At 37.9% G+C, this 27,465-nt stretch overlaps 1 protein-coding gene across 7 annotated transcripts in view; it reads left to right on the plus strand.

The window, feature by feature from the left end:
- Positions 1-27,465, plus strand: part of ptpn13 (protein tyrosine phosphatase non-receptor type 13) — a 141,885-nt gene that overhangs the window by 74,876 nt on the left and 39,544 nt on the right. Inside the window, exons 17-27 of one of the 7 annotated variants that reach the window (XM_061926899.2) lie at positions 1,645-1,827; positions 1,912-2,074; positions 3,122-3,494; positions 5,500-5,579; positions 5,741-5,794; positions 9,939-10,028; positions 10,107-10,214; positions 11,758-11,889; positions 18,125-18,591; positions 21,792-21,923; positions 26,668-26,761. In XM_061926899.2, coding sequence (XP_061782883.1) covers positions 1,645-1,827; positions 1,912-2,074; positions 3,122-3,494; positions 5,500-5,579; positions 5,741-5,794; positions 9,939-10,028; positions 10,107-10,214; positions 11,758-11,889; positions 18,125-18,591; positions 21,792-21,923; positions 26,668-26,761 — 1,876 coding nt within the window. The remainder of the gene's footprint in view (positions 1-1,644; positions 1,828-1,911; positions 2,075-3,121; positions 3,495-5,499; positions 5,580-5,740; positions 5,795-9,938; positions 10,029-10,106; positions 10,215-11,757; positions 11,890-18,124; positions 18,592-21,791; positions 21,924-26,667; positions 26,762-27,465) is intronic. The other 6 variants (XM_061926900.2, XM_061926901.2, XM_061926904.2 and 3 more) reach the window with 6 other exon arrangements.

A 27,465-nucleotide genomic window follows, 5' to 3' on the forward strand; every position in this document is an offset into this window, starting at 1 on the left:
ATTTTAATTTCAATTTCGATTATGGCTTCTAATGATTATTAAAATATAATAATCGGAAAAAAAACGTCCATGCAAATTTCGGAGCTTGTAATAATGAAACAGATGAGGAGCGAATGAGTGAAAAAAAGAGCATGTGTACTAGAAGTTTGGAATGTCAAAAATGGTTGCTACTTTTTTATTTGACACAGCGCTAGTATGCCTAATCAATAATTACTAAACTCTTCAAAAAAGGAAAACTTGATTTCCACGTTCACGTAACCGCGGACAGAGTCACGTAATTGGCCAATAAAACGGATTCCGCTGATGAACGCAAAATAATATCTGGAAAATTTACATAAATGTTAGTAAAATCAGATTCTGAATTGGAAATACTTTATTAATCCCCGAGGGGAAATCAAAATGTTCAGCACAATCTCATTCAAGATCAGACAAACATTACAGGGAGACTGAACAGAATTGCTGACGGGTCTGCCAACTTCCGGCGCCCCTTACAGAAAAGGTGAGATACAGGTAAACAATGGGGGGGGAGAAAAAAAAAAACGGTCTAAGCCATGTTGTTGTGAGAAGAAAAAACATTTGTTTGGGAAAATAATGTGTCCGGTAGCACTTATTTATTCTCGACACACTCAACTGCCTCGCCCTGAACTAAACAATGTCGAGACGGTCACTTAACACAGCGACTAAAGTAAGAAGCTAAAGCTAGCAAGAGCAATACATACACCCACAACACATCTAATCTGCCCTTGCTGTTGTGAACGACATCATCGAAGTAACATCAATGTATAAACAGTGGTCGCAAATTGAGTTGTCAAGCTGAGAACAACAGCGCAGTACACTCCCCCCTTCACAATAATAACGCGGTGCGCCACATCTGGTCTGATAGCGCAAACAAAATAAAGGTTTAAAAAAAAACAACTTGCATAGGCATAGTGTACTTAAAGCACTTATTGGTGGTACATTTCCAAAATGATTATGCTTTGACCTAAAATATTTGTCAAAATTGTCCAAAGATGTGTGGTACCAATAAATGTGAGGATTTTTGCAATTAATTAACAAACATTTTATCTAATTTTATTTTACACAAATAGCACACACTTTGTGGTGGTAAAAAAAAGTGTAAAGGTAAAAAACTGAATTAAAAACCAGGAAAACGGAAAAAACAGAATTGTATTGTTTTTTATATTGCTATTGTTGTTTAAGTTTATTGTTATTGCAATTATTATTATTTTACTTGTTGTTGTTTATTGTTACTAATTTATCCATCCGTGTAATTATTTGTGATTATAATATCAATCAAAATATTTGTGATGATTAGTTTTGCCATAATCGTCCAGCCTTACTATATAATGCAACACTACAATTACCTGGGGAGCGTATTTCCAGAAAAACATTTTGTCATTTGAAATAAGTTATCTTTAATGAAATTGTTAACGTGCTAAACGAGTCGCACCGGGAGACCAAGTGCACGCGCAGTGTGGTTTTTACGCTTAAGGATTTTGACACTGTTTTGACGCCATACATATTTGATCAAAGATTTGAATTGGTTTTTGAGTTCAACGGCCATTTTAGAGTTATTTTGTAATAGGAATTTATTGTTTTATTGTGGTATTCTCTGAGAATCATATTTGGTCTGTTCTTCCAAAGTTGAGCCAGACATTGACTGAGTACGGGGTCCATTTCCACCGGGTACTCCCAGAGAAGAGATCCCAGACTGGCATAATGTTGGGCATCTACTCCAAAGGCGTCCGCATTTTTGAGGTCCTCAACGGAAATCGTACACCGGTGCTGTGGTTCCCCTGGAGGGAGACCAAGAAGATTTGTTTCACAGTAAAGCCATTTTATCTAATCACCACAAACAAATCCTCAATAGCACTGCAGTTTTAGCAACCTTATTTCATCCTTTCACTGCAGAAAAAAAAGGTTTCCCTTCAGAACATGTCAGATGGGATCAAGCATGTGTTTCAGACAGACAGCAGCAAAACATGTCAGTATCTGCTGCAGCTCTGCTCTGACCATCACAAGTTCTACCAGCAGATGAGGGCCCACCAAAACAACCAGGAGATCCAAGATATAGGTAGGAAGATATTGTCCATCTTTTTACCATAAATGCTGCCATTATAAATTAATCCGTTAACTGTGATATCTCCTGTAGTCAGCAGGTGCATGATCTACAAAAACAGATGACATGTCGTGGTCTTTCATTAGCAACATTGGCATTAACAGCTGTGGCTGTAGGCAACCTCCTGATGTAGTTTTGCTTTAACCCTATGAGATGGCAATAGCTCCATTTGAAGTATCGTTAGTGGTCAGCATCCACCAGCTGTATCTACTTCAGCATGTGCCTTAGAATTATGGCTTTGCTTTTCATCTGTTGGTGTGAAAACTCATGCGTGTTACATTCACCATATTGTTTGTCACAATGACCTCATCAGTAGTGGTAATGCCGATTTAGCAGTTTACTAATTACAAGTGATTGGTAAATGACACCTCAGTGACTGAATGGCACACTTACTCCCTGTATCTACACTGCACTGATACTGTGTTACTGTTTCATAATGGTCATACACCATCTGCTAGATTAAAAAAGTCACAACCTACTAGGCCTGGGCAATATATTGATTGTATCATTAAATTTGAGTTTTTTGTTGTAGACGATTTAAAAAATCGATGTTTTCTCCTTTTGCGCCAGCTGTTTAAGTTACAGACGTCGAGGCACCGAGTCATCAATGCTTCAGTATCGTTTGACCCATCACTACTCTTTACTGGCATTACAACGTTGGTTGTGTTGCTGCTGTGTTGTGCAAAATTTGGTGCAGTAGAGCCACTGTATGTTTTCCTTTGCACTTTCTCATGCATTCCAATTCAAGGGTGATGGGTCAAATGCAGATAATAATTTCGCCACACCTCGTGTGTGTGACAATCATTGGCACTTTAACTTTTAACTTAACTTGTTATACTAAAGTTCAAAGTTTTCTAATATCAGCTTCGCTCCAGTCATCGCGTGTTTCGAACTAATGCTCCGCCCACATCCAGGCTATAATTAGAGAGTTTCATTTTCTGCCTTTTGAAACATCCACATTTTGTCAAGAAATGTAATTGGCTGTTTTCCCTTGATTTTCAGTGAACAGTCCCCTGAGCAATTTGCAGTATTCCACAGACCTTCAGGCCGCAGGTTCAGTGGGGCGGGCCTTGAGCTCAGGCAGCTTGGCCCCCGCCCTGTCAACGCAGTCCAACCCAGAGCTCCTGAAGAGGATCTCCTACTCTGATGCAGCCCTCAACAAGGCTCCTTCTAGCCCCATCTTAGTCCGGGATGTGCTTCACTTTCCGGGTTTCAATCCGGTCAAAGTCCCCCACCATCCTCGGCCTATAAGCCGCTCCTTGCACAATCTCAGACAGATAATGGAGTCATCCGAGCAGAGCGTTGGCATGGGCCTGGCGCAACCCAGCATGCGAGCCAGTTCTGACACAGACTCGCTCTCACAGCAGATAAGCAAGTGAGTTTACGTGAAGGTCATCCATTTATCCATTTTCTACATTCACTGTATAGCTTGGTTCCAACAGTTGGGACAAAACAAACCGCACCAAGCGCGTAATTGCTCTAGGGCCCTTGTAAACCTGATTTAGCAAGGCTGAGCTTATTAACAAGCCAGGCGTTATTACCACCAACTGATTAACCCACTGAGGATAAATGTACAGTATGTTCATTTATGCCGTTTATTTATTTAATTGCAAAGATGTCTGTTCAGGGTAGGTGTTTTTTGGTGAGTTATTGGGTTATCATTATTTCCTTGTTAGATTTGAATCGCTATTTTTAATTGGATGGTAAACTCTCTTTCAGGATGTTCTGAACTTCTGTTTTAATGCATGCTGTAGTCTGCGTCTATGTAGCTCAACTTTCTGTAGCTTTTTGTCTGTCTTTGGACAGCCAATTAGTTGAGTCTAAATCAAAGGTATCAGTCTTTTATATGGCCTGTGAAAGGCTGTAAATAATGTGTGTCAATTAAGTACTTCTTCTTTCTTACTAAATGTATTAATTTTTTAAATTTTGACGGAAAAAAATGTATGTACTGCATTAAATTGCATATCTTTTAAACTTGAATTGTAGTTGATCATACAACAAATATCATATTATTATACAGTCACACATTCTTTATAGCTGTTATTTGGTTCTGGACATGACTGCAATAAATTAATTTTTGTGAAGTAGGAATCAAATATTTTCATAGCTAGAGCATTAAAAAAAAACATTTACGGCCTTCTAAATATGTATTTTACACGATGACAGCCCTCTAGACATGAAATTAAAACTTTGCACTATTTTGATCCAATATAGTAATACTTCCAGAGGCTGAGCCAATCACTGGCTACGATACTGAACAGCGTGATCTGATTAGTTGGGTCTCTCGTAACCAATGTTACTGCAGTATTGATATTTTGAGTTTATTTGGCTATTTTTATGCCTGAAAATGTTTAATTTAAGACAACACAATTGTAGAATATGCTTTGAAAAACAAAAACAAAACAAAAAAAAAGTGTGGTGAAGCTGCAATATTTGAAACCATATACGGTATTACAATTGTATAGCTGTTTGTCACATAGACTGGATTTTAAAGCAAGTCATCCATCAGTTTGTACGTAACAAAAATCTAATCATTAAATGCATAGGCAATTCTGTTTATAATAACATGAGGCGATTATACATTTAGAATCATGTTATTTATCGTGGCCCCCTGAAGACAGCCGTAACTGCAACGTGGCACTAAATGAAAACGAGTTTGACACCCCTGGTCTAAATCAACAGCACCTCTGCTGGTTGCAGACAAGTAGTGAACTTAATTGTGCATCAATTGCTCCAAAACATGTTTTATGGAGAGTCAATTCCACATGATCTACATGGCATCTTAATGTTCAATCAATCAATTATTATGCACATTATCAGAACACATTTTTTTCTATATATATATATATATATATATTTTTTTTTTTTTTTTAACTATGAATTGTTAGAAATGAATACAAATATTGCAAGTCATGTACGAAACTGCACAAACCTACATTCCACAAATCAGATTTGGCAAAACAAACAAACTTGAACAAAGTATCTCATTGATTTGTCTTATGTCATTGGCATCGCTGTCATGTGTGTTAAAAGTCAACTTACTCGTAATCTGTATGTTCTATTTTTAGGTTACCATTATGTGATGTGATGAACCACTTAATGCTTGTAATGCTCATAGTTCCACCCTTGACCGTGCAAAATAGCACCAGGCTATTTCTGGACTCAATTTATAACATATTTTTAGCTTCAGTCCTATGGTTATGAGTCTCATACCGCGATTTTGCAAAAATGTATGTGTAAAGCAAAGATTTAAAACATTTATGAGACATGTTTGCTCAATACATCCCCCAGTGAGGGCTTTTTCATCGAGTCTACTGATCCCTAGTGGAAGAAAAGACACAATGCAGCGTAATCAGCTGTTTTTTCTCTCTTTCCAACAGCTCAGACTGGAGCCATTTGGAGTCCAAAGAAGAATCAGACTCCTCTTCCATTGAGGAACCGGGCCAGGCGTATGTAATGGGTAAGTGACATGTACCCAGCTTTAAAGCCCTGACATGCAAATGTTTGGACACACTTTGTAATTCACTTGTAAGAGAAAGTGTCCAAACATTTGACAGGTACTCTATACTCTCTGCAAAGTTGTTTCTGGGAAATGTGTCTGATTTTCTGATTTTTCTTTAGGAGTCAGTATGCACAGCTCCTCTGGACCACCCTCCACCCCAACCTCTGCTAGTGGTATATTTCTTTTGGTCATGTGTGTCTAGATCAGGGGTCTCAAACTCAATTTACCTGGGGGCCTCTGGAGGTAGAGTCGGGGTGAGGCTGACCGCACAAAGTATTCACTTCTGAACCCCGTGACTAAATGTGTTAACTACTTCTACCAGCAGCTATGGTGACCCAGAGGAGCTATGATAGACTTAGGTGATTATACAAACCCCGTTTCCATATGAGTTGGGGAATTGTGTTTGATGTAAATATAAACGGAATACAATGATTTGCAAATCCTTTTCAACCCATATTCAATTGAATGCACTACAAAGACAAGATATTTGATGTTCAAACTAATAAACTTTCTTTTTTTTTTGCAAATAATAATTAACTTAGAATTTCATGGCTGCAACACGTGCCAAAGTAGTTGGGAAAGGGCATGTTCACCACTGTGTTACATGGCAGTTTGGGAACTGAGGAGACACATTTTTTAAGCTTTTCGGGTGGAATTCTTTCCCATTCTTGCTTGATGTACAGCTTAAGTTGTTCAACAGTCCGGGGGTCTCCGTTGTGGTATTTTAGGCTTCATAATGCGCCACACATTTTCAATGGGAGACAGGTCTGGACTACAGGCAGGCCAGTCTAGTAGCCGCACTCTTTTACTATGAAGCCACGTTGATGTAACACGTGGCTTGGCATTGTCTTGCTGAAATAAGCAGGGGCGTCCATGGTAACGTTGCTTGGATGGCAACATATGTTGCTCCAAAACCTGTATGTACCTTTCAGCATTAATGGCGCCTTCACAGATGTGTAAGTTACCCATGTCTTGGGCACTAATACACCCCCATACCATCACAGATGCTGGCTTTTCAACTTTGCGCCTATAACAATCCGGATGGTTCTTTTCCTCTTTGGTCCGGAGGGCCTGACGTCCACAGTTTGCAAAAACAATTTGAAAGGTGGACTCGTCAGACCACAGAACACTTTTCCACTTTGTATCAGTCCATCTTAGATGAGCTCAGGCCCAGCGAAGCCGACGGCGTTTCTGGGTGTTGTTGATAAACGGTTTTCGCCTTGCATAGGAGAGTTTTAACTTGCACTTACAGATGTAGCGACCAACTGTAGTTACTGACAGTGGGTTTCTCAAGTGTTCCTGAGCCCAGGTGGTGATATCCTTTACACACTGATGTCACTTGTTGATGCAGTACAGCCTGAGGGATCGAAGGTCACGGGCTTAGCTGCTTACGTGCAGTGATTTCTCCAGATTCTCTGAACCCTTTGATGATATTACGAAGCGTAGATGGTGAAATCCCTAAATTCCTTGCAATAGCTGGTTGACAAAGGTTTTTCTTAAACTGTTCAACAATTTGCTCACACATTTGTTGACAAAGTGGTGACCCTCGCCCCATCCTTGTTTGTGAATGACTGAGCATTTCATGGAATCTACTTTTATACCCAATCATGGCACCCACCTGTTCCCAATTTGCCTGTTCACCTGTGGGATGTTCCAAATAAGTGTTTGATGAGCATTCCTCAACTTTATCAGTATTTATTGCCACCTTTCCCAACTTCTTTGTCACGTGTTGCTGGCATCAAATTCTAAAGTTAATGATTATTTGCAACAAAAAAAAGTTTATCAGTTTGAACATCAAATATGTTGTCTTTGTAGCATATTCAACTGAATATGGGTTGAAAATGATTTGCAAATCATTGTATTCCGTTTATATTTACATCTAACACAATTTCCCAACTCATATGGAAACGGGGTTTGTAAATGGAGAAATAGTATATTTTTACACTATTGAATTTCCTCGCAGACACTTCCACTTGCTTATAGGAATTTTCTCTTTGTGTTTCCCAATGTGCGTTTGTTTCACTGTTATTTTTGTGTTTGGACAATTCTTTATAATGGTGCAGGTCGCAATTACACTAAATAAGGGGTGTCAAACTCGTTTTCATTAAGGCCAAATCGCATTTATATAACAGTGAACAATATATGAATATTAATTTCTAAGGATTCACTTATTGATATTATAACACAATCGCCTATGCATTTGATTATTGTATATTTTTTATGTAAAGAAATCTGTATATTTTGCGAAAAGCCCAGTCGCCAGAATTTTTTTGTAAAATGTAGTGTTTTTTTTTTAGTACTTATTAATATAAACAGAAAAATTGTACCACTGTTCTTTTGCGGTAAAATTCTGGCAACTTAGTTTTAATTTTATTTGTTGTTTTTTTTTACCGAAAATCTTTGGTTGTTTTTTTAACAGTACCAAAGTTTTTTTTCGTTTTGTATTTTACATAAATTCCATTCCCCTTTTTGCATTGTACAATTTAAATCATAGATCACGCAAGTATTTCAGTATTTATTTGCAATTTAACAAAAAAATTGGAACGTATGATAATATAATATTTTTGCATTATTAGATAATATAATAATTTTAAATATGTATACGTATTTTTTTTCTGTCAAAATGGCGATAGATAGTAAAGTACTTTATTGAGGCTTATTATTTCTAGGCTTTTGCGGGCCATAAAAAATGATGTGGCTGGCCACATTTGGCCCCCAGGCCTTGAGTTTGACACCTGTACACTAAACAACAAAGTTAAGTAGACGGCCACAAAATATCGGCCTGTGGCCCGCAAATGGCCCCCGGGCTGCTGGTTTGAGACCCCTGGTCTAGATTCAAAGGTGACATGCATTCCTTAATTTGCTCCAATCGGTGCCATTCAGCAGATTCTTAATCATGTTCTTTGGTTGCTAAAATCCCCCGTCCTGCTGTCATGCTGTTGATTATTTTTGTGTTTTTCAGCTGCAACTGGTGTTTTAGTCACGGTGGAGGGACTAGGGTTTCTTGTTGTTCCAAATAGCGGTCAATGTTGGCCCACAACCTTTAAATGCCTCGTAAAAGCTGAATTGGACATTACAGCATGACAGTGAAGTAAACATCCTAAAAAATTAAAAAATGGCTTTGGAAGATGAGAGTTTAAGTTTAGGAATAACCCAGCTTGGGCCTGAATTAAAATCCTTAAAACCTGATGAAGCGACAGAAGATAATACAGACAACACACGAATACATGAATAAATAAAAGAGATGGCTGGACAAAAACAGACTATCTTTGAATCTAAATAAAACTAACAGTAAAAGAGAAAATCAAACAAATACAAATAGATGGAGTAGACCTTGACGGGGTAAAATAAATTACATGTCCAGGTGTAATAATAGATAATAAAATGACTAGAAATCTCATATAAACATATACAACATAAGGTGGCAATAAATAATTCAATAATGAATAAAGCTAAATTTATTCTTCACCAAAAATCATTCCATATTCTCTCACTGTTCACTGGTGTTACCATATCTTAGATATTATGTAAAAATATTGGGAAATAATTACAAAAATACTCTTCATTCACTAACCGTGTTACAAAAAAGGTCAGTTATAGAATAATACATCATGTTGGTTATAGAGAACATTCAAACCCTTCATTTATTGAATCAAAAATATTAAAATTCAATGATTTGGTGCATTTGCAAACCGCTAAAATAATGCATAAAGCAAACTATAACCTGCTACCCAAGAATGTACAACAATTTGTCTCAACAAAGGAGGATGAATATAGCCTCATAGAAAAATCTAACTTAAAACATTGGTATGCACTTACAACACTTAAAACCTTTAGTATATCAGTATCTGGAATTAAATTATGGAATAGATTAAGCAAATAAATCAAACAATGTACTAATACAATCTAGTTTAGAAAGTGTTCAAACACAAAGTGTTTACAAAGTACACAACAGCTATGCAGAAAGGAGCACTGGTTATTACTACTAACTTACTTTCTACTTATCACTAGTATTTTAATATTAAATACTGGTATCACATGTGTACATATTGTATCTTCTAATGTATTTCTGTTGTTGTAAAAAAATTATATATATATCTGCCGATACCGATAAAAGAAGGCCGATATCGAATATGTCAAAATGGCAAATATTGGCGCCGATAATCAGTCGATCCCTATTATAGTCCACCCCCCCTCTAAAAAATATATATATTAATTAAACACCCCTTTTGAAATGAAGAGTAAACACAAATGTTAGCAAACATGACGTTATCATGCATACAAAGAAAACTGAACACAAATATTTTTGTTCAATAGATTCACTGAAAAAAAAAGTCAATGCTTTGCCATCCCCAGAGAGACAAACCAGAGCGGTCAGCCTGAAGAAAGATGCAAAATATGGCTTGGGTAAGGATTTTTTTTTCAGTTGTATTCCCCTCTCTGCTGCTTATTCCTCTCTAATGCGTTTCTTGTTTGGATCTATAGGGTTCCAGGTGGTGGGAGGGGAGAACTCAGGTCGTAAGGACATGGGTACCATCATCAGTTCCATCATGCCAGGGGGTCCTGCTGACGCTAACGGCAATCTCACACCCGGTAGACCCCATGAATGCTCCCTCTGTCCTTGTCCCAAATGCTCAAAATGTTATTGTATTGCTGGATTGCATCTGATCTTCTTCGCGGCTCAGTTCACACGATGGTCAAGCAGCTTGAGCGTAGCACTAAAACAAGGGAGAGTGGGTGTAGAGTTTTTAGCAGAAAATGCCGTATTGCTGTTCTGTTCTTGGTGTTACAGTCGTTAAAGTAGAGAGATAAGAAAGATCTTTCATTGTCCCGAAAGAAGTCGTTCATAAAGATAATAAAGTCAGGGGAAAAACGAAAGTGCGTTGAAGGAAATGGCTCTTAAAAATATCACTTTCATCATCTTCAGGAATACAACCGGACCGTTTGTGTCTGCAACGATCACTTTGTAAAATGTTTGTTTGAACATTTGATTTGTTTGAGAAACTTTCCGTGATACTATTGAGTTTATTCTGTACTATATTAGTAGTGTTTGATAGCAGAACTAAATGTAAATAAAGGACAATAGATCACATTAGTTTTTTGTTCTTTTGTGGTTGCTATGCCTAAATATACCTATGAAGCCATGGTTGGGCAAATAAATATTGTAATTGTTGGTCCAATCCACCGTATAGCGTCATTGGTGCTATTTGTTAGCATCAAGAAAATATCCTTAATAGTATTATTAAACTAGATAAATAAATATTTCGTAGGCTCAGCAGTCCCGGGTGCGGCCACCACTGCTGCTCACTGCTCCCCTCACCTCCCAGGGGGTGATTAAGGGTGATGGGTCAAATGCAGAGAATAATTTCGCCACACCTAGTGTGTGTGTGACAATCATGGGTACTTTAACTTTAACTTAATATACTGAATCTTGATATTGCTAGGAACATTGCTGAATAACAGCTAGCTACAGCTAAATAATGAGACAAAATATGAACTTCACACCATAAAAACAACTGTAGGCATGAATTGTAGATGAGACTAATAGTTCTAGCAGGAAATCAACTTCAAACAAACGTATCCTTTTTCTCATCAGTGTCACGATCACTGCAGCACAACATTCGTTATGTCAATCAAATACGGAATTTACCGATGTACTAATAAGTCCAACATTTTTCACCGATTAATGCTTAATTTGTGGACCCCTAAGATGTAAAGACATGATGTGCCTCCATTCTTTTCTTCTATAAATTCTTGTGAGGGTTGAAGGAGGGAGGTCAAGGAGAGCAGTAACGTCTTGGTGATAATGAATGCTTTAAATCTTTCAAAAATTATTTTTCTTAAGAGTGTATAAACCCACTCCATCCCATTGCAAATATTTTTCCATGATTGCTTATATAATTGTTTCCAAACCTTTCAAAATAAGCCAAAATCTGCACTGATGCAGGTAAATAAGCAGTAGCCTAATGGGACTCAAACCTGCCTGAAACCCGGAAGTGCCTCTAGGTCATATGATTGCAACCCAGCAATTGTATTTATTTTGGACATGTTTAAAAAAAGAAGAAAACAAAACAACAAACAAGTAATAAAAAATAGTGATGTTATTACAGTGATGGTTTTCTCACACTTGTTGCAGGCGATCGCCTGATTGCTGTGAACGGCTTGAACCTTGAAGGGCTCTCTCACGCCGACACAATCGACGTGCTTCAGAATACTCCCGATGATGTCACTCTGGTGGTGTCGCAGCCCAAGGAGAGACTCTTCAAAGGTAACATTGTCATTTTGACATAGTAAAAGAGTAAATACCGTGTTGAGCCGAATATAAGACTATATTTTGTCTCTAGATACAAGTACAGTAATACCTCAACCTACGAGCTTAATTGGTTCTGTGACGGAGCGCTTACCTCAAGCACTTGTATGTCAAAACAACATCTGCCATTGAAATTAATTAAAACCAATTGGTGCTAGGCCTCCCAAAAACAGCATAATTTTAACATGTAACATGCCTTTTAAAAAGAAAAACTAACTTTTAGATGAGAAATATTGTAAAAAAAAAACGATACAACAGAATGTACCGTATTTTCCGCACTATAAGGCGCACCGGATTATTAGCCGCACCTTCTATGAATTACATATTTCATAATTTTGTCCACCAATAAGCCGCCCCGGACTATAAGCCGCGCCTACGCTGCGCTAAAGTGAATGTCAAAAAAACGCTGCGCTAAAGTGAATGTCAAAAAAACAGTCAGATAGTTCAGTCAAACTTTAATAATATATTGAAAACCAGCGTTCTAACAACTCTGTCCCAAAATGTACGCAAATGTGCAATCACAAACATAGTAAAATTCAAAATGGTGTAGAGCAATAAATAGCAACATAATGTTGCTCGAACGTTAATGTCACAACACACAAAATAAACATAGCGCTCACCTTCTGAAGTTATTCTTCATTCGTAAATCCTTCGAATTCTTCGTCTTCGGTGTCCGAATTGAAAAGTTGCGCAAGCGTGGGATCCAAAAATGGCCGGCTCCGCCTCGTCGAAGTCATCGGATTCAGTGTCGCTGTTGTTGTGCAGCAGTTCTGTGAATCCTGCCTTCCGGAAAGCTCGGACCACAGTTGTGACCGAAACTATCTGCCCAGGCATTTACGATCCACTGGCAGATGTTGGCGTATGTCGACCGGCGCTATCTGCCCGTCTTAGTGAAGGTGTGTTCGCCTTCGGAGCTGTGTGAAAAAAGCCACCCGGCCTCTTCGCGTAAACTTCCCTTAACCACTCGCTCATCTTTTCTTCATCCATCCATCCCTTCGAGTTAGCTTTTATGATGACGCCGGCTGGAAAGGTCTCTTTTGGCAAGGTCTTCCTTTTGAATATCACCCTGGGTGGAAGTTAGCATGGCAAGCTAGAACCACAGTGAAGGATGACTTCTCATTCTCTGTGGTGCGAATATTCACCGTACGTGCTCCCGTTCCACAGTGCAGTTCACAGGAATATCAGTTGCTGTGAAATACGGTAGTAATCCGTGTGCGGATGGAGAGATTGCGTCTTTTTATGAACCGGATCCTTGTCCTTTGTAGGAGCCATTTTGTGGTCTTTACAGATGTAAACAGGAAATGAAACGTACGGTGATATCCGCGCGTTTTTTCTTCTTCTTCCGGGGGCGGGTGAAGCGCTTCCTGTTCTATGGGGGCGGGTGCTTTCCTTGGCGGTTGCTTGCGTAGAAGAAGAAGCGCTTCCTGTTCTACCGGGAAAAAAGATGGCGGCTGTTTACCGAAGTTGCGAGACCGAAACTTTATGAAAATGAATCGTAATAAAGCGCACCGGGTTATTAGGCGCACTGTCAGCTTTTGAGAAAAATTGTGGTTTTTAGGTGCGCCTTATAGTGCGGAAAATACGGTACTATGAACAACTGCAGTTGTTTTATGAAATAGCATTTATCTTAGAGAGCGGACTTCTGCGATATCTCTTTTCAGCTGCTTCTCCAACAAACACACCAACAGCAGCTTTTCCATTTTTTCATGGATAAATGTCCGCCATTTTTTATATTATTTTAACATTCTTGGCTGGCATTAGACTTAGTTTGCTTCAGTATGGAGCAGACTAGCAGTGCTACGCTAAAATTGCTTCGTCAAGTCGGCAACACCCTTGGTCATGTTTTTGATCATTTATTTCTTTATTTTATTTTATTTTTTTATTTTATTTTATTTTATTTTTTTGTCCTGTCCAGCTTCTCAGGCAAATCATATAGTTGACGTAGATGCCCATGTCGGCTGTTCAGATTTACTTTACAAAAGAGAAGTGTACGATACTTCTCTTATTTCTTTATTTCAATGAATATCATCCACTTCTTCTTCTCTGCACTGTTTTTACACTCATGTTCTTCCTTCCCATGATTGTAAAACAAAATTATATTGACCTCTACCTACAAGCTAATACTTGCTCGCAAGACCAGAGGGATGCTTGTATCTCAGAAAGAGAGAGCGCTTAACTCAAAACACTCTTAAGTTCTGACATTCTTAAGTTGAGGTACTACTGCATGCAGAAGACTGATTGTCTTATATTGTTGAGATGTATACATGCAAATTAGCAGATGATGTCAGTAGACATCTCATAAGCGTGTAAGCGCTTTTCTTCCTGCCACTCACATACACGGATGCAAACGTGAAAAAAGTGTTTCAGTGGTTGTTGTCAAGGTAGCAAACAACAGAGGGGGACTTATGAAGCTAATTTTAAGGTAATGGTGATTAATACAGTAATGCACAGTCCTCAGTTAACTGTACAACAGCTAAGAAATCTTAAATATTTGTTTGCTGCACTCTCACAGCTGCTATTTCACTGATTTTGAAAACATTATTTTAAACTACAATTATTTTGTCTTTCTTATCTTTGGTTTTGTCGTTATATATATATTGGTTTTAACATTCTTGAAAAAGAGGAGTCAATTTATATTTAGGGTAGTCTTATATTCAGGGTAAAGTTGTCTCTCGTTTATCGCTGTTAATTGGTTGAGTACATGGTCACGATGAATGCATTTCCGCTAAATAGGAATCACTAATATTTTCATAGCTAGAGCATCAAAATATCTTTTAAATATGTTTTTCAACATTAAGAGAGCCCTCTCGACATGAAATAACACCCTTAAAAGGAAACTGCACTTTTTGGGGATGTTGCCCATCATTCACAATCCTTATGTAAGACGAGAACACATGTTTTTTTTGTTTTTTTTTAATTATTTTTAACTTATAAATAAATGCTAGCAAAGTCTGCTAACAATTGAGCTAATTGCAGACATCATTGCGTCTATCGCGCTTATAAACCCAATTAAAAAACATTCAAAACGCGCCAACAATACTCCATTTACATGTTGTTACCTGAATATTGACCAAGTATTAGTGATATTGTTATTATAAGTGAAACCTTAAGGACCTACTTTTAGTGGCGCATTAATCACAGAGCGGTAATTAGCAAACACTGCTGTATTGACATCATCAGCTGCTCTCTGGCCTGAGAGTTGGTGAAAGTTAATTATAGATTATAAATCATACCTCTCATCTGCATAGTTAAAGTATGTGGCCATAAGCCGAGATATTGGCTAACTTTGACAGCCAACTTAGAGCCGTGGATGGCTAGAAAAACACGAAAAGACACCAGTTTGCACTCACCTTTTTTTTATACCTTTGTGAGGATTGTGATTCATTCTTTATCTAAATAGGATTATATGAACATCCTATCAGTCGACATCCCATTAAGAGCAGACATTGTACATTAAGTGTTTGTTTTATTATGTTTGTTGGCTCTCACAAAGTTTGCCTTGAGTTATCAGTGTGAACGTTGTGATGCGTCTAGGAAATTCATGTGCCACCGTACGCTTAAGATAAACAAAATACGTGTTATTATGAATGTGCCTGTTACTACATTACATATATGTAGTAACAGTAATATACAGGATATACAGGACTGTCTCAGAAAATTAGAATATTGTGATAAAGTTTTTATTTTCTGTAATGCAATTAAAAAAAACAAAAATGTCATACATTCTGGATTCATTACACATCAACTGAAATATTTCACGCCTTTTATTATTTTAATATACGGTAGCTGATTATGGCATACAGCTTAAGAAAACTCAAAAATCCTATCTCAAAAAGTTAGAATATTTCCTCAGACCAAGTAAAAAACAAAGATTTATAACAGCAAAACAAAATCAAATATTTGAAAATGTCAATTAATGCACTCAGTACTTGGTTGGGAATCCCTTTGCACGGATTACTGCATCAATGCAGCGTGGCATGGAGGCAATCAGCCTGTGGCATTGCTGAGGTGTTGTGGATGCCCAGGATGCTTCAATAGCGACCTTTAGCTCATTTGCATTGTTGGGTCTGGTGTCTTTCAGCTTCTTCTTCACAATACCCCACAAATTCTCTATGGGGTTCAGGTCAGGGGAATTGGCAGGCCAATCGAGGACAGTAAAGCCATGGTAAGTACACCAGTTACTGGTGGTTTTGGCACTGTGGGCAGGTGCCAGATCATGCTGGAAAATGAAATCATCATCTCCATAGAGCTTTTCAACAGATGGAAGCATGTAGTGCTCTAAAATCTCTAGAAGCGTTTGACTTGGGCTATGGAAAAGAAGCACTGGACAGTTGCAGAGTGGTCCAGAGTCCTGTTTTCAGACGAAAGCAAGTTTTGTATTCCATTTGGAAGTCAAGGCGCTAGAGTCTGGAGGAAGGCTGGAGAGGAGCAAAATCCAAGTTGCTTGAAATCCATTGTGAAGTTCCCACAGTCAGCAATGGTTTGGGGAGCCATGTCAGCTGCTGGTGTTGGTTCACTGTGTTTCATCAAGTCCAGAGTCAATGAAGCTGTGTACCAAGAGATTTTAGAGCACTACATGCTTCCATCTGTTGAAAAGCTCAATGGAGATGATGATTTCATTTTCCAGCATGATCTGGCACCTGAACCCCATAGAGAATTTGTGGGGTATTGTGAAGAAGAAGCTGAAAGACACAAGACCCAATAATGCAAATGAACTAAAGGCCGCTATTGAAGCATCCTGGGCATCCATAACACCTCAGCAATGCTACAGGCTGATTGCCTCCATGCCACACCGCATTGATGCAGTAATCCGTGCAAAAGGATTCCCAACCAAGTACTGAGTGCATTAATTGACATTTTCAAATGTTTGATTTTGTTTTGCTGTTATAAATCTTAGTTTTTTACTTGGTCTGAGGAAATATTCAAATTTTTTGAGAGAGGATTTTTGAGTTTTCTTAAGCTGTATGCCATAATCAGCAATATTAAAATAATAAAAGGCTTCCAATATTTCAGTTGACGTGTAATGAATCCAGAATGTATGACATTTTTAGTTTTTTTAATTGCATTACAGAAAATAAAGGACTTTATCACAATATTCTAATTTTCTGAGACAGTCCTGTATATAAAGTCTTGATGTTTTTTTTAAGCACTTTATAGGCAGAACAGAGCGACTCACATTGGTTCCATTGTTTGCTTACTTTTGCTAATGTTTATTTACGAGTAACAATGCATAAAAAAAAGAAAAACGTGTGTTCTTATCATACTTAAAGATTGTGAATGACAGGCAACATTCGGGGAAAAAAATGCAGTTCCCTTTTAATTCACCTTTTCAGTCTTTTAATCCAATATAGTAATGCTCGTTGAAGCTGAGCCAATCAATGGCCATGATATAGAACATAGCGCTTTGATTGGTTTGGTCTCCTGTAGTGCCCAATACTACTGTAGTATTGATCTTTTTTTTTTTAATTAGCCATTTGTATGCTTTAAAATGCTTAATTTAGGACCAAAAAAAGTTAGAATGTGCTTTAAAAAAATATAAGATAATATCCCCTAAAAAATATGCGACGTGGTGAAGCTGCAATATTTGAAGTGCGATGTGGAGAGGGACGACTGTAGTCATATATTTGGGTCAATATGGTAGGGTTAGGGAAATCATTGTTGCAAATTATTTTATCCTTTCATCCATCCATTTTTTACCGCTTATCCCTTTCGGGGTTGCGGCCAGGCTAAAGGAAAAATCTTTTTGAAAATCTGATTTTGTCCAAAGACTTTGACGTAGGTGTTGACTTTGACAAGATGTTGTTTTGTTTTTTTTAATAAAAAATTGTATTTGGGCCAATGCAAAAATGAACATTTGTTCAGTTATATATATATATATATATATATATATATATATATATATATATATATATATATATATATATATGTATATGTGTGTGTGTGCAGATTGATAAATTGACCTTCAATGTTTGCAGTTATATTTGTTTGCCACTTTTTTGGGGTCAAATGTGGCAGTGACCCACAATGTCCAGCATATTGCGCCATTATAAATTAACATTTGTGTTCTGTGGTAGTTGTGCAATACTGCTATCTCCAGGAACTACTAACCAATTAACTGAAGTGAACTACCTTATTTTCCTCTTATTTCCAAACTATTCTAGCTGTCCTTAATGTTTGTTTTTTATTTATCCAGAGTCTCCATCCGGCTGTAGTCCAACCAAGACCAAGTTGGCACTACCAGCAAAAAAGCATCAAGAACTGGAGGTTCCCATAGAGATGCACACATCAACAGTGCTCTCCATCCCTCAATTGTGCAGGTCTGGCTCTCCATCACCCACTTTCCCCGCTGCCAATCAACCCAACGACGCCCTGGGCTCTCAGCTCTCTTCTGGAGACATCCCCAGGTCTATCCCAACCATAATACAACCCTCTTCTAGTCAAGTCCAGCTGTGCCTCGAAAGAGCGAATAACACATTTGAGTCGGTCGGCCAAGATCCTCGACCAGAAGTCGCATTGGATCCTCCGCCGCCAGCGTTGCCACCCAAAACCAGGAAGACTAAAGTCTTGGAGGTTCCTAAGATTTTGGAGCCTGACGGGGGAGATTCAGACATGGATGAGGAGAGTCTCTCCAATAATCAGGACACAGTAAAGGTCAAAAAGGTACTTTGCATTTTATTGATTGATATTGAAATGAACATATTAAATGAAGAGTTTAGAATAGTGTAAAATTGATTGTTGATTAATCGCTTTTTTAAACAATTGAGGCTAAACGGTGTGCACTACTTGGCTGCAACCACCATTGGCACTGTCCATGCCCTCTCTAGTTGTTAGAACATGGCCGTCCATAAATTTCCACTGAGAGCAACATACTGAAAAATCTATGAATGCAGTGGGCAATTTTGCCAAAATCAGTATAATGTAGATACGATGAGAAGTTTGTATATTATATAATATTATTAGTGCTATCAAATAAACGCTATTTTAAAATCAGATTAATCACAGTTTCGAATTATGATTAATCATGACTGTCCATCTATCCATCCATCCATTTTTTATCCTGCTTGTCCCTGCTGGCTTCCTCCCCTCCAAAGACATGCACCAGGGGATTGACTGATTGGCAACACTATATTGGCCCTAGTGTGTAAATGTGAGTGTGAATGTTGTCTATCTGTGTTGGCCGTGCGATAAGGTGGCGACTTGTCCAGGGTGTACTCTGATCACAGTAAATTACTTGCTTTCACATTTTACACCAACTTAAAAGAAGACCCGAATATTTTTACATAAATGCAATTATATTGTCCGAATGTCATACACCGACATTTAAAAAAATGTTTTATTAAATTTATGTAATTTATTTGCTCAAAACTTGGTAACATTATGTGTCACTGGGCATCTTTGCACTGATGGATGCTTTGACCTGATCACTGACCGTATAACAACCCACTCTGCCTTTCAGGTAACCATCCGCGGTTAAAGTAAAGAAGCATGCGCGGTCAAAATAAATTGGGTGATTAATGGTTGATACATGAATAATACAATATTTTTTTGTTTACTAGTTAAAATGTACAGCCTTAAAAGCATCATTTAAAAAAAAAAAATCTGATTAATCACATTTTTTAATTTGGATTAATCATGATTAATCATAGGTTATTCAATCCAATCCAAAATATAGCACATTTAAACAACAAAAATGTTTCTAAAGTGCTGCACAAAAATATTAAAACAAGATTCAAATACCAATATAAAAATGATATAAAAATAAATATGATTAAAAACTATTTTAAAGGGTAAAACCAATTAAAAAAATAAATAGAAATACAAATTTAAAAACACAGAGGACCACACAACTCACCTAGTGTTAAAAGCCAGAGAATAAAAGTGGGTCTTAAGACGAGACTTAAAACACTCCACTGTGGGAGCAGTTCGAACATGGAGGGGCAGAGTGTTCCAGAGCCTAGGGCCGACCACAGAGAAGGCCCTGTCTCCCCTTGTTTTAAGTCTCGTCTTGGGCACCACGAGCTGGAGCTGGACCTCAGACCTCAGAACACGTGCAGGAGTGTAAATTTGGATGAGGTCCGAGATATAATGAGGTGCCAGTCCATGCAAAGCTTTAAAACCAAACAGCAATTTAAAATCAATTCTAAAGTCTCAAGAATTGGGGTTATATGCTCACGTTTCCTGGCCCCTGTTAAAAGTCGTGCTGCCACGTTCTGGACTAACTGCAACCGGGAGAGAGCTTTTTGGCTAATGCCAGCATAAAATGCATTGCAGTAGTCCAGGCGACTTGAAATAAAAGCATGTACGACTTGTTCAAAAAGTTTAAAAGATAAAAACGGTTTTACTTTTGCTAAAAGACGAAGATGATAAAAACACGATTTTAAAACGGCATTGACTTGTTTGTCAAGTTTTAAATCACTGTCCATAGTGATGCCAAGGCTGGTGACTTTGGGACGCACATAATTTTGCAATGGTCCCAAGTCAGTGAAGGCCGGACCAAAATCAAAAATTTCCGTTTTTCCCTCATTCATTATTAAAAAAAATCTGGGCTAACCAAGCCTTGACATGGCATAGACAGTTTAGAAGGGGTGTCAGGGGGCCGTGGCCTTTTGAAATCCGCATATAAATTTGGCAGTCGTCTGCATAAAAATGATAAGACACTCCATCCTCTTAAAAATCCCTCCAAGAGAGAGCAGATAAAGAGCAAACAGGATGGGGCCCAGAATAAATCCCTGGGGGACACCACAGTAAAGCGGAGCAGAAGAAGAGGTGGCGTCCCCCAGCCTGACAGAGAAGGACCTCTCTGACAGGTAGAATCTGAACCACTCCAATGCAGTCCCCCTGACACCCACGCAGTCTCTCAGCCGGTCTAAAAGAATTGTGTGGTCGACTGTGTCAAAGGCAGCTGTGGGATCTAAAAGCACTAAAATGGCAGAGCTGACAGAATCAGACATTAAGAGCAAGTCATTAAAAACCTTTAAAAGTGCAGATTCAGTACTGTGCAAAGCTTTGTATCCAGAATGAAATGGATCTAAAGTGCTATTTTCATCTAATAAAGGCTGCAGTTGCGCTAAAACACATTTTATTAAACACAGGTTATTACTCGCTTGCATAATTTAAATAACTTAAAAACCCCACAATGCAATTTTATTGTCAGAATGTCATACAGGAAAACATTTTTAAACATGTTACTTGAATGCACATAATTTATTTGCTCAAAACAGTTTTGATTTACCAGTCTGGGTACATCTTTAGAAAGATTTTACATGATTACTCACATGAATTAACTCGTTATTTTTGACAGCCTTAATAATATATGTCATATAAATAAATGTCATGTATACTGTAGTTTTGAAGAAAAAACACCCTGCATGTCCGCTTTGTTTTAAAGGCAACAAAGCATCATTATATCAGTTATTATTATCCACATTTTAATGTGTTACTGATTGACTGGTTAACTGATTGTCTTGATTTTCCTTTAAGTAGTTTGCCATCTTTATAAGCAAACTGAATCAGCAGAGCCTAAGGCAAGTAGTGCACTCCATTTTGACTCAATATGTCCATCCCTCATCCACATATGTGCATCTGTTATTCTTGTGCCACTTGCCTGCTACAACTAATTTACGTGTTTGTTATCACCTGTGCCTCTCATTGAATCTCGAATATCAATGCGAGGCTTTTTATTACATGTACAAAAACTGCATGTCAGCCTCTTCCACCACCTCCTCTCTATCTATCTCTCTCTCTCTCTCACTCTCTCTATGACTCTCTGCCTCTCTCTCTCTCTCTCTCTCTCTCTCTCTGTCTTGCTGCATGTTCCAGCTTGTACTAATTCAACGTCATGCCCTCTTCTCTGTTTGCAGGACAACAACATGGAAATGTTAAATGGTAATGCCCCAGGGGTCAATAATCTCCACCCCGGGGAACTATTTGACATTGTGCTGTCGAAAAAAGACAGCAGCCTGGGCATAAGTGTCACGGTACTGTTCGGCAAGGTTTTCACGCTCTCTTTCTTTGACCCGTTCCCCCCTCCCTCATCATCTCATTGCACTGATGTTGATTGGGTTGCCTGTCTGCTGGGTTTGGCTTGCTTTGCCGATTGGAGTTAAATCTGGAAGTGCTTGTTGGGAACTTGGTTCTTTCATTCACTTTGCATGCTATGTTTTTGTATACTAAAATGCTTATTCAATGCAATATTGTAGAGATTTCAAACCAGAGCAGCACTTAGTGACTAATTTAGCTCCATTTATTTTAAGCTTTATTCATGATCTTAATGCTTGGCATGGGCTCATTTATTTATATAACACGTACTATTCAACTACATACTGTGTCTTTTCAACTATTCTAATTGTAGTAGTATATCATGAAATAATATTATACGACTAAATTGCACATCATAACTAATTGAGAGCTAAAGAGAAATGACTCACATTGTCTGCAGTAATATATGTATGTGTATAGATACATATGTATGTATATATATATATATATATATATATATATATATATGATATATAGATAGATAGATAGATACATACAAGTATAGCCAAATCACACACATTAATTAAATGAATAGAAATTCATCAAAAAGAGATATAATACGCCTACACAATTTTTATAGTCTTCTAAATCTGCATGTCGTATATCCTTAAATAGTGGCCTTTCGTTATCTACTTAAACACATAAACAATTTTGAGCTGGTATTACTTTTAAGAGTGTGGCACACTCACTGGCTGTATTGACTAGGGATGGGCACTGAAACCCGGTTCCGTAATATCACCGGTGCCGACTTAAACAGTAGTACCCAGACCGAAAAAAGAAGAAGCTCTGTTTGCTAAGTGAATGCAGACTCAGCCCCCTGCAACAAGTGATGGGTGGTGATATGTGCAAGTAACTTCTTGTAAGTAATGTAGTGTCTTGACAGAAGCATAGTCTGATGCCCTTTTTAAACGTTATTACCGACCTTTAAGGAATTTTGCCAATCGTTCCCAATTCTTATAAGAGACAAAAGACACACAAGTATTTTTGTTTTGTTTTGCATTCTAACACGTACAAATCGGCTTGTTGTAAGTGGCTAGCAATGCAGCTAATGGGAGCAATCCGTTCTGCCTCTAAATCACTTTAAAATGCATCCAAAAACCGCCAACGATACTTCATTTATGTTCCGTAACCTGTATAATAACCAAGCTGTAGTGACATTGTTATTGTAAGAGCGAATACTGAAGAACTATTTTTTTAGCGTAGCAAGACATCACTTGCGACGGCATGCTACAGCATTAGCGAGAGGAAAGCTCGCTTCTGTGTCAGCAGTTGAATGGTTTGTAATGCAAAACACAATGCAATAGGACACCAATCTTTACTGACTGAAAAACATGAACAATCATATTACAGTATCTGTAAACCATTAGCCCACATTTCATGTTTTGTCTGTACACAGCTAGACAGTGTATGTAGTTGTACTTACAAACTTGATGTGCTGCATTTATCATGATCAATATTATAGTGACTTACTCGATGGACAGTTTGGTCAAGCTGGTCGGGGACATTTCCGGTTTTTCCCACTGCAGGGTTTGTTAGCACAAACAGTTTATCTTTCGTTGTGATGCAGTTTTTTGACTAGTGTCCACCTCGCCAGGTACAAAAAGCCTTTCCATCAATATTACCATTGTGTGCCACTCTATTTCTGTCGGCATAACTTGGCGCCAAGCTCCACATTTACACACGACCCTCCACCTTTCTTTGTGCTCCCTCAGCTTCTATAAACAGTAGTTCATAATCCATATATTCAGCTTAAAAAATATAAGGTTGTGAATTCTCATTTGTCCAAAAATAGTTGTCTTTGTCTATTACGAAGTCTTCCATGATAAGCACACACACATTTGTTGTGGGAAGAAGGTAGTGCTTTGCTATGAGCACTATAATCAATGTGCCCAGGAAAGACATTTTGGTATGCTTAAAATGACCAAAATACGGTAAATGTTGTGCATATTACTTATTTTTTTGTGTCTATTACTACATTATATATATACCTACAGCATATATATAAAACGTTGATGGAGGGTTGTGAAGTTGTTTTACAGAATTGTGATGGCAACATAGGTGACTCCCATTAGCTGCAATTTTAGCCGCATCTTGCCAGCGTTTTTTTTTAATCTTTAGAATCCTAAAAAAAACTGTTTGTTTTTGTCTCTTATATTGATTGTGAATGATAGGCAACATTCCAAAAACGTATGGTTCCCATTTAATACACCAACAGCCACCCTCTTAACGTCGTTAGGGACAAATACAGCGAGCAAGGTTGCATTCAGGAACACCGGGAATTTTATCAAACATTACAACTCGAATAAGTTCTTTTTTTGCACGTTCCGTATTGCTGCAATAATTATGACAATTTGGTGCAGATTTTAGATCTTTTTTTTGAACGTATTACTTTGGTATCATTTAATTTCTATCATATGAGTATTTGAATTACTAGTCTGTTCAACTTGAATGTCACAAAATTCCAAAAATATTAAGATGCATTTTCTTTTTTTTATGTTTGGGCACTGTTTAAGCACCGGCTTTGTTTTTTAAAGGGTTTCTATTATAATTTTTTTCTCCATTTAAAACACTTTCTTATGTTCTACATAACATGTAAAGATGGTTCTTTTGTCAAAATTTTGCATAGATTATGTTTTAAAGATCATCTTCAATCCACTTTCTAAGCTTCTCTTCAAGATGCGGCGGTCTTATTTGCGTGTCTCCACTTTGACTGCGTCTTCCCCCTGCCAGCCATGTTGTAGTTTTTAGCACTTCTGTATGGAGTCTGCTGACAGATGTAAGTTAGAACTATATTCTACTTTGTATTAGAAATGGCAACTGCGAAGGATGCATGTGCATGTACGAGTCAGTCTGACCCACAAGAGGAATATAGAGAGAAAGAAGGAACTTAGTGACTTCAACTTTGAACTACATTGGCGGACTCGCGCAAAGCTCTTCGGGTAAATTTCTATCATATACTGAATGGAGATATCCGCTGACGTGATATGTTGGAAAAACGTCACAAATTGGGCAAATTCCAAACCTCTCGTTTGGAGGAACGATGAAGGAAGGCAATATTGTTTTATAAATATCTTTGCAGTGCCTCCATAGGTTGATTGAATTTTTTGCGATCCATGCACATTCCAAATACACAAAAACAGGTACCAAAAGGTAAGAAAAGTTGGTTTTGCATAGTAGGTCCCCTTTAAAAGTACCAATTTGGCACTATTATTGGTTAAAATGTAAACGATACCCACCCCTAGTATTGCCATTACACTGATCTTGCGTGGGTGTTATATAACAGCACCATCTGCTGGATTAAAGAAGTCACTACATATGACCTGCAAATAAAATTAATAAACAATATATTTTTTTAACGGCAGAAAGTAGTATTAAATATGCATCTGTGGGCAATGAGCCAAATAGTAAACACTAAACAGAAAAAGACTTCAGTGAGCAGAAAGAAGCACTTCCTGATAAACACTGTTTAGTGCTCACAGTCAAATGATACAGCAGTTCTATCGGTCATAAATAAAAGCCAAGGACTCTCTACCTCAGGGGTTGTCACGCCGTCGATCTTTTGGACCCTACCGGTCCATGGCGAAAATATTACCAAAAGAAAAATATATATTATATAACAGACCAGCCAACAGGCATACATTTTAACCCCTGAACAGGCCCGCATGCCTCGCTTCTCTCTCTTCAGCCACACACCGAGCACGGTCGTACACCTTACCCGCTCGTCTCGCAAACGCGCGTGGCATGATGTGCACAAAAATCATTAAGCTGCATCAATTCTTTATGGCTGACAGCTGTAACGCATCAGACATTTTATAGCATCCAACATCAAACAACTCTTCCCTCAACCAAGGGTCCACGGCAATCATCGCTCGCCTGCGAGGGGAAGCTAACAAGCTAAATACAAGAGTCCGGGAACATTGCTCCAAAGTGTGGATTTTGTGTTGATTTTTTGTGCATACAAAAGTAAACATTGACATGTGCAAAAACAGTAATATATGATAAAACAAGGCAGCAGCTAAAGATGGACTTCCCCGTTTATTCTCTCTTTATCAAACAGGAAAAAGCCGCCAGGTGCACAGCTGATTTTACTCCTTGCGGCGCTGACGTAAGCTGACTCTCATCCTTAATGTGACCATAGGATGAACAAATACACTATGGTACTAAGACTATTGTGGCCATAAACAGTTAGCTTCTACAGCTGGGGTCCCCAAAGTGCGGCACAGTGGCCATCTGTGGCTTGCGACTCTTTAGTCATTGGCCTTAGGCACTTTACAAAAAAAAAAACACCAGCAAAAATTGGGAAAACAGCAAAATGAGGAAAATAACTAAATGTTGACATCAGCTAATAATAGCAACACAAAGCTTTGTCTTTAAACACGACACAAAAATGTAATTAAATAAACAGGGTTAGATCTTGCTCGACATAAACCGTCCTGGCCACTATTTGAGAAAATGCTGCATTTTATTTTTTTAATAGTTAGAGTGACAAATCATTTTACTTTTTAGCTGATTAATATTGCATGCCATAGATCTGGTCTGATGTTGAATCAAAGCATATAGTAATGAGAAAGCATGAATACTTTTTACTTCAGTAGGCCTACATAACCACACACACCCATCCATCCCCATGCAAATGAATTACCAGTATTGTCTTTGACTACTGAGTGTTTAAACTGTGGCTTTCCTTTTTCCCAAAAGGGGGGCGTGAACACAACTATTCAGCACGGAGGCATCTACGTGAAGGCCATTATGCCAGAAGGTGCTGCAGAGCTTGACGGAAGGATACAGAAAGGTAAACAATGTTGTAAATAACCAAGACCAGGGGCTTTATTTATAAAACTTTGCACGTGTTGAACTATCAATAAAGGAAGATAAAGACGGCACCTTCAAAGAAGAAGGCGATATTTTCAGATTGGTGCTTATTTTGAGGCGTTCCGTAACGATATTATTTTTGGAGGGCTATGTAACCTCAATAAAAATAATTGGAAGTTGAATGTGAATATTTGACCAATCGCAGTGTCTGCTCCACTGTGAGTGAGAACTGTTGATGAGATTAAAAAAAACATGAGCACGTTTAATCCCACGTTTTGCCAAGTCTTTGTCCAAAGGATTTATAGTATTTATTATTTATGTGATTTATTTTGTCATGTAATGTAAAGCAGACATTCTGTTTCCTGACACAAGTAGTAATCATGACCATTATTTAAAGCTCTTGTGACCAATTGGCACGCATAAAAGATAATTTCAAGATATTATCGGCACAATAAATGTGCTTTTTTATTTCAGAAAATATATAAGTGGTAATAATAATTATATTCATTAGATTAGATTAATTAATCACCTTTTGGAATTTTGGTTAATCATGATTAATCACAGGCGATCACTCGCTAGAATAATTAAAATTTGCATTAAAAAGACTCCAATATTTGTACACAAATACAACTATATTGTCAGAATGTCATCCAGAAACGTTTTACTTAATTGCATGTCATTTAT

The sequence above is a fragment of the Nerophis lumbriciformis genome, linkage group LG32, assembly GCF_033978685.3.
Source record: "Nerophis lumbriciformis linkage group LG32, RoL_Nlum_v2.1, whole genome shotgun sequence".
Lineage (NCBI taxonomy): Eukaryota > Metazoa > Chordata > Actinopteri > Syngnathiformes > Syngnathidae > Nerophis > Nerophis lumbriciformis.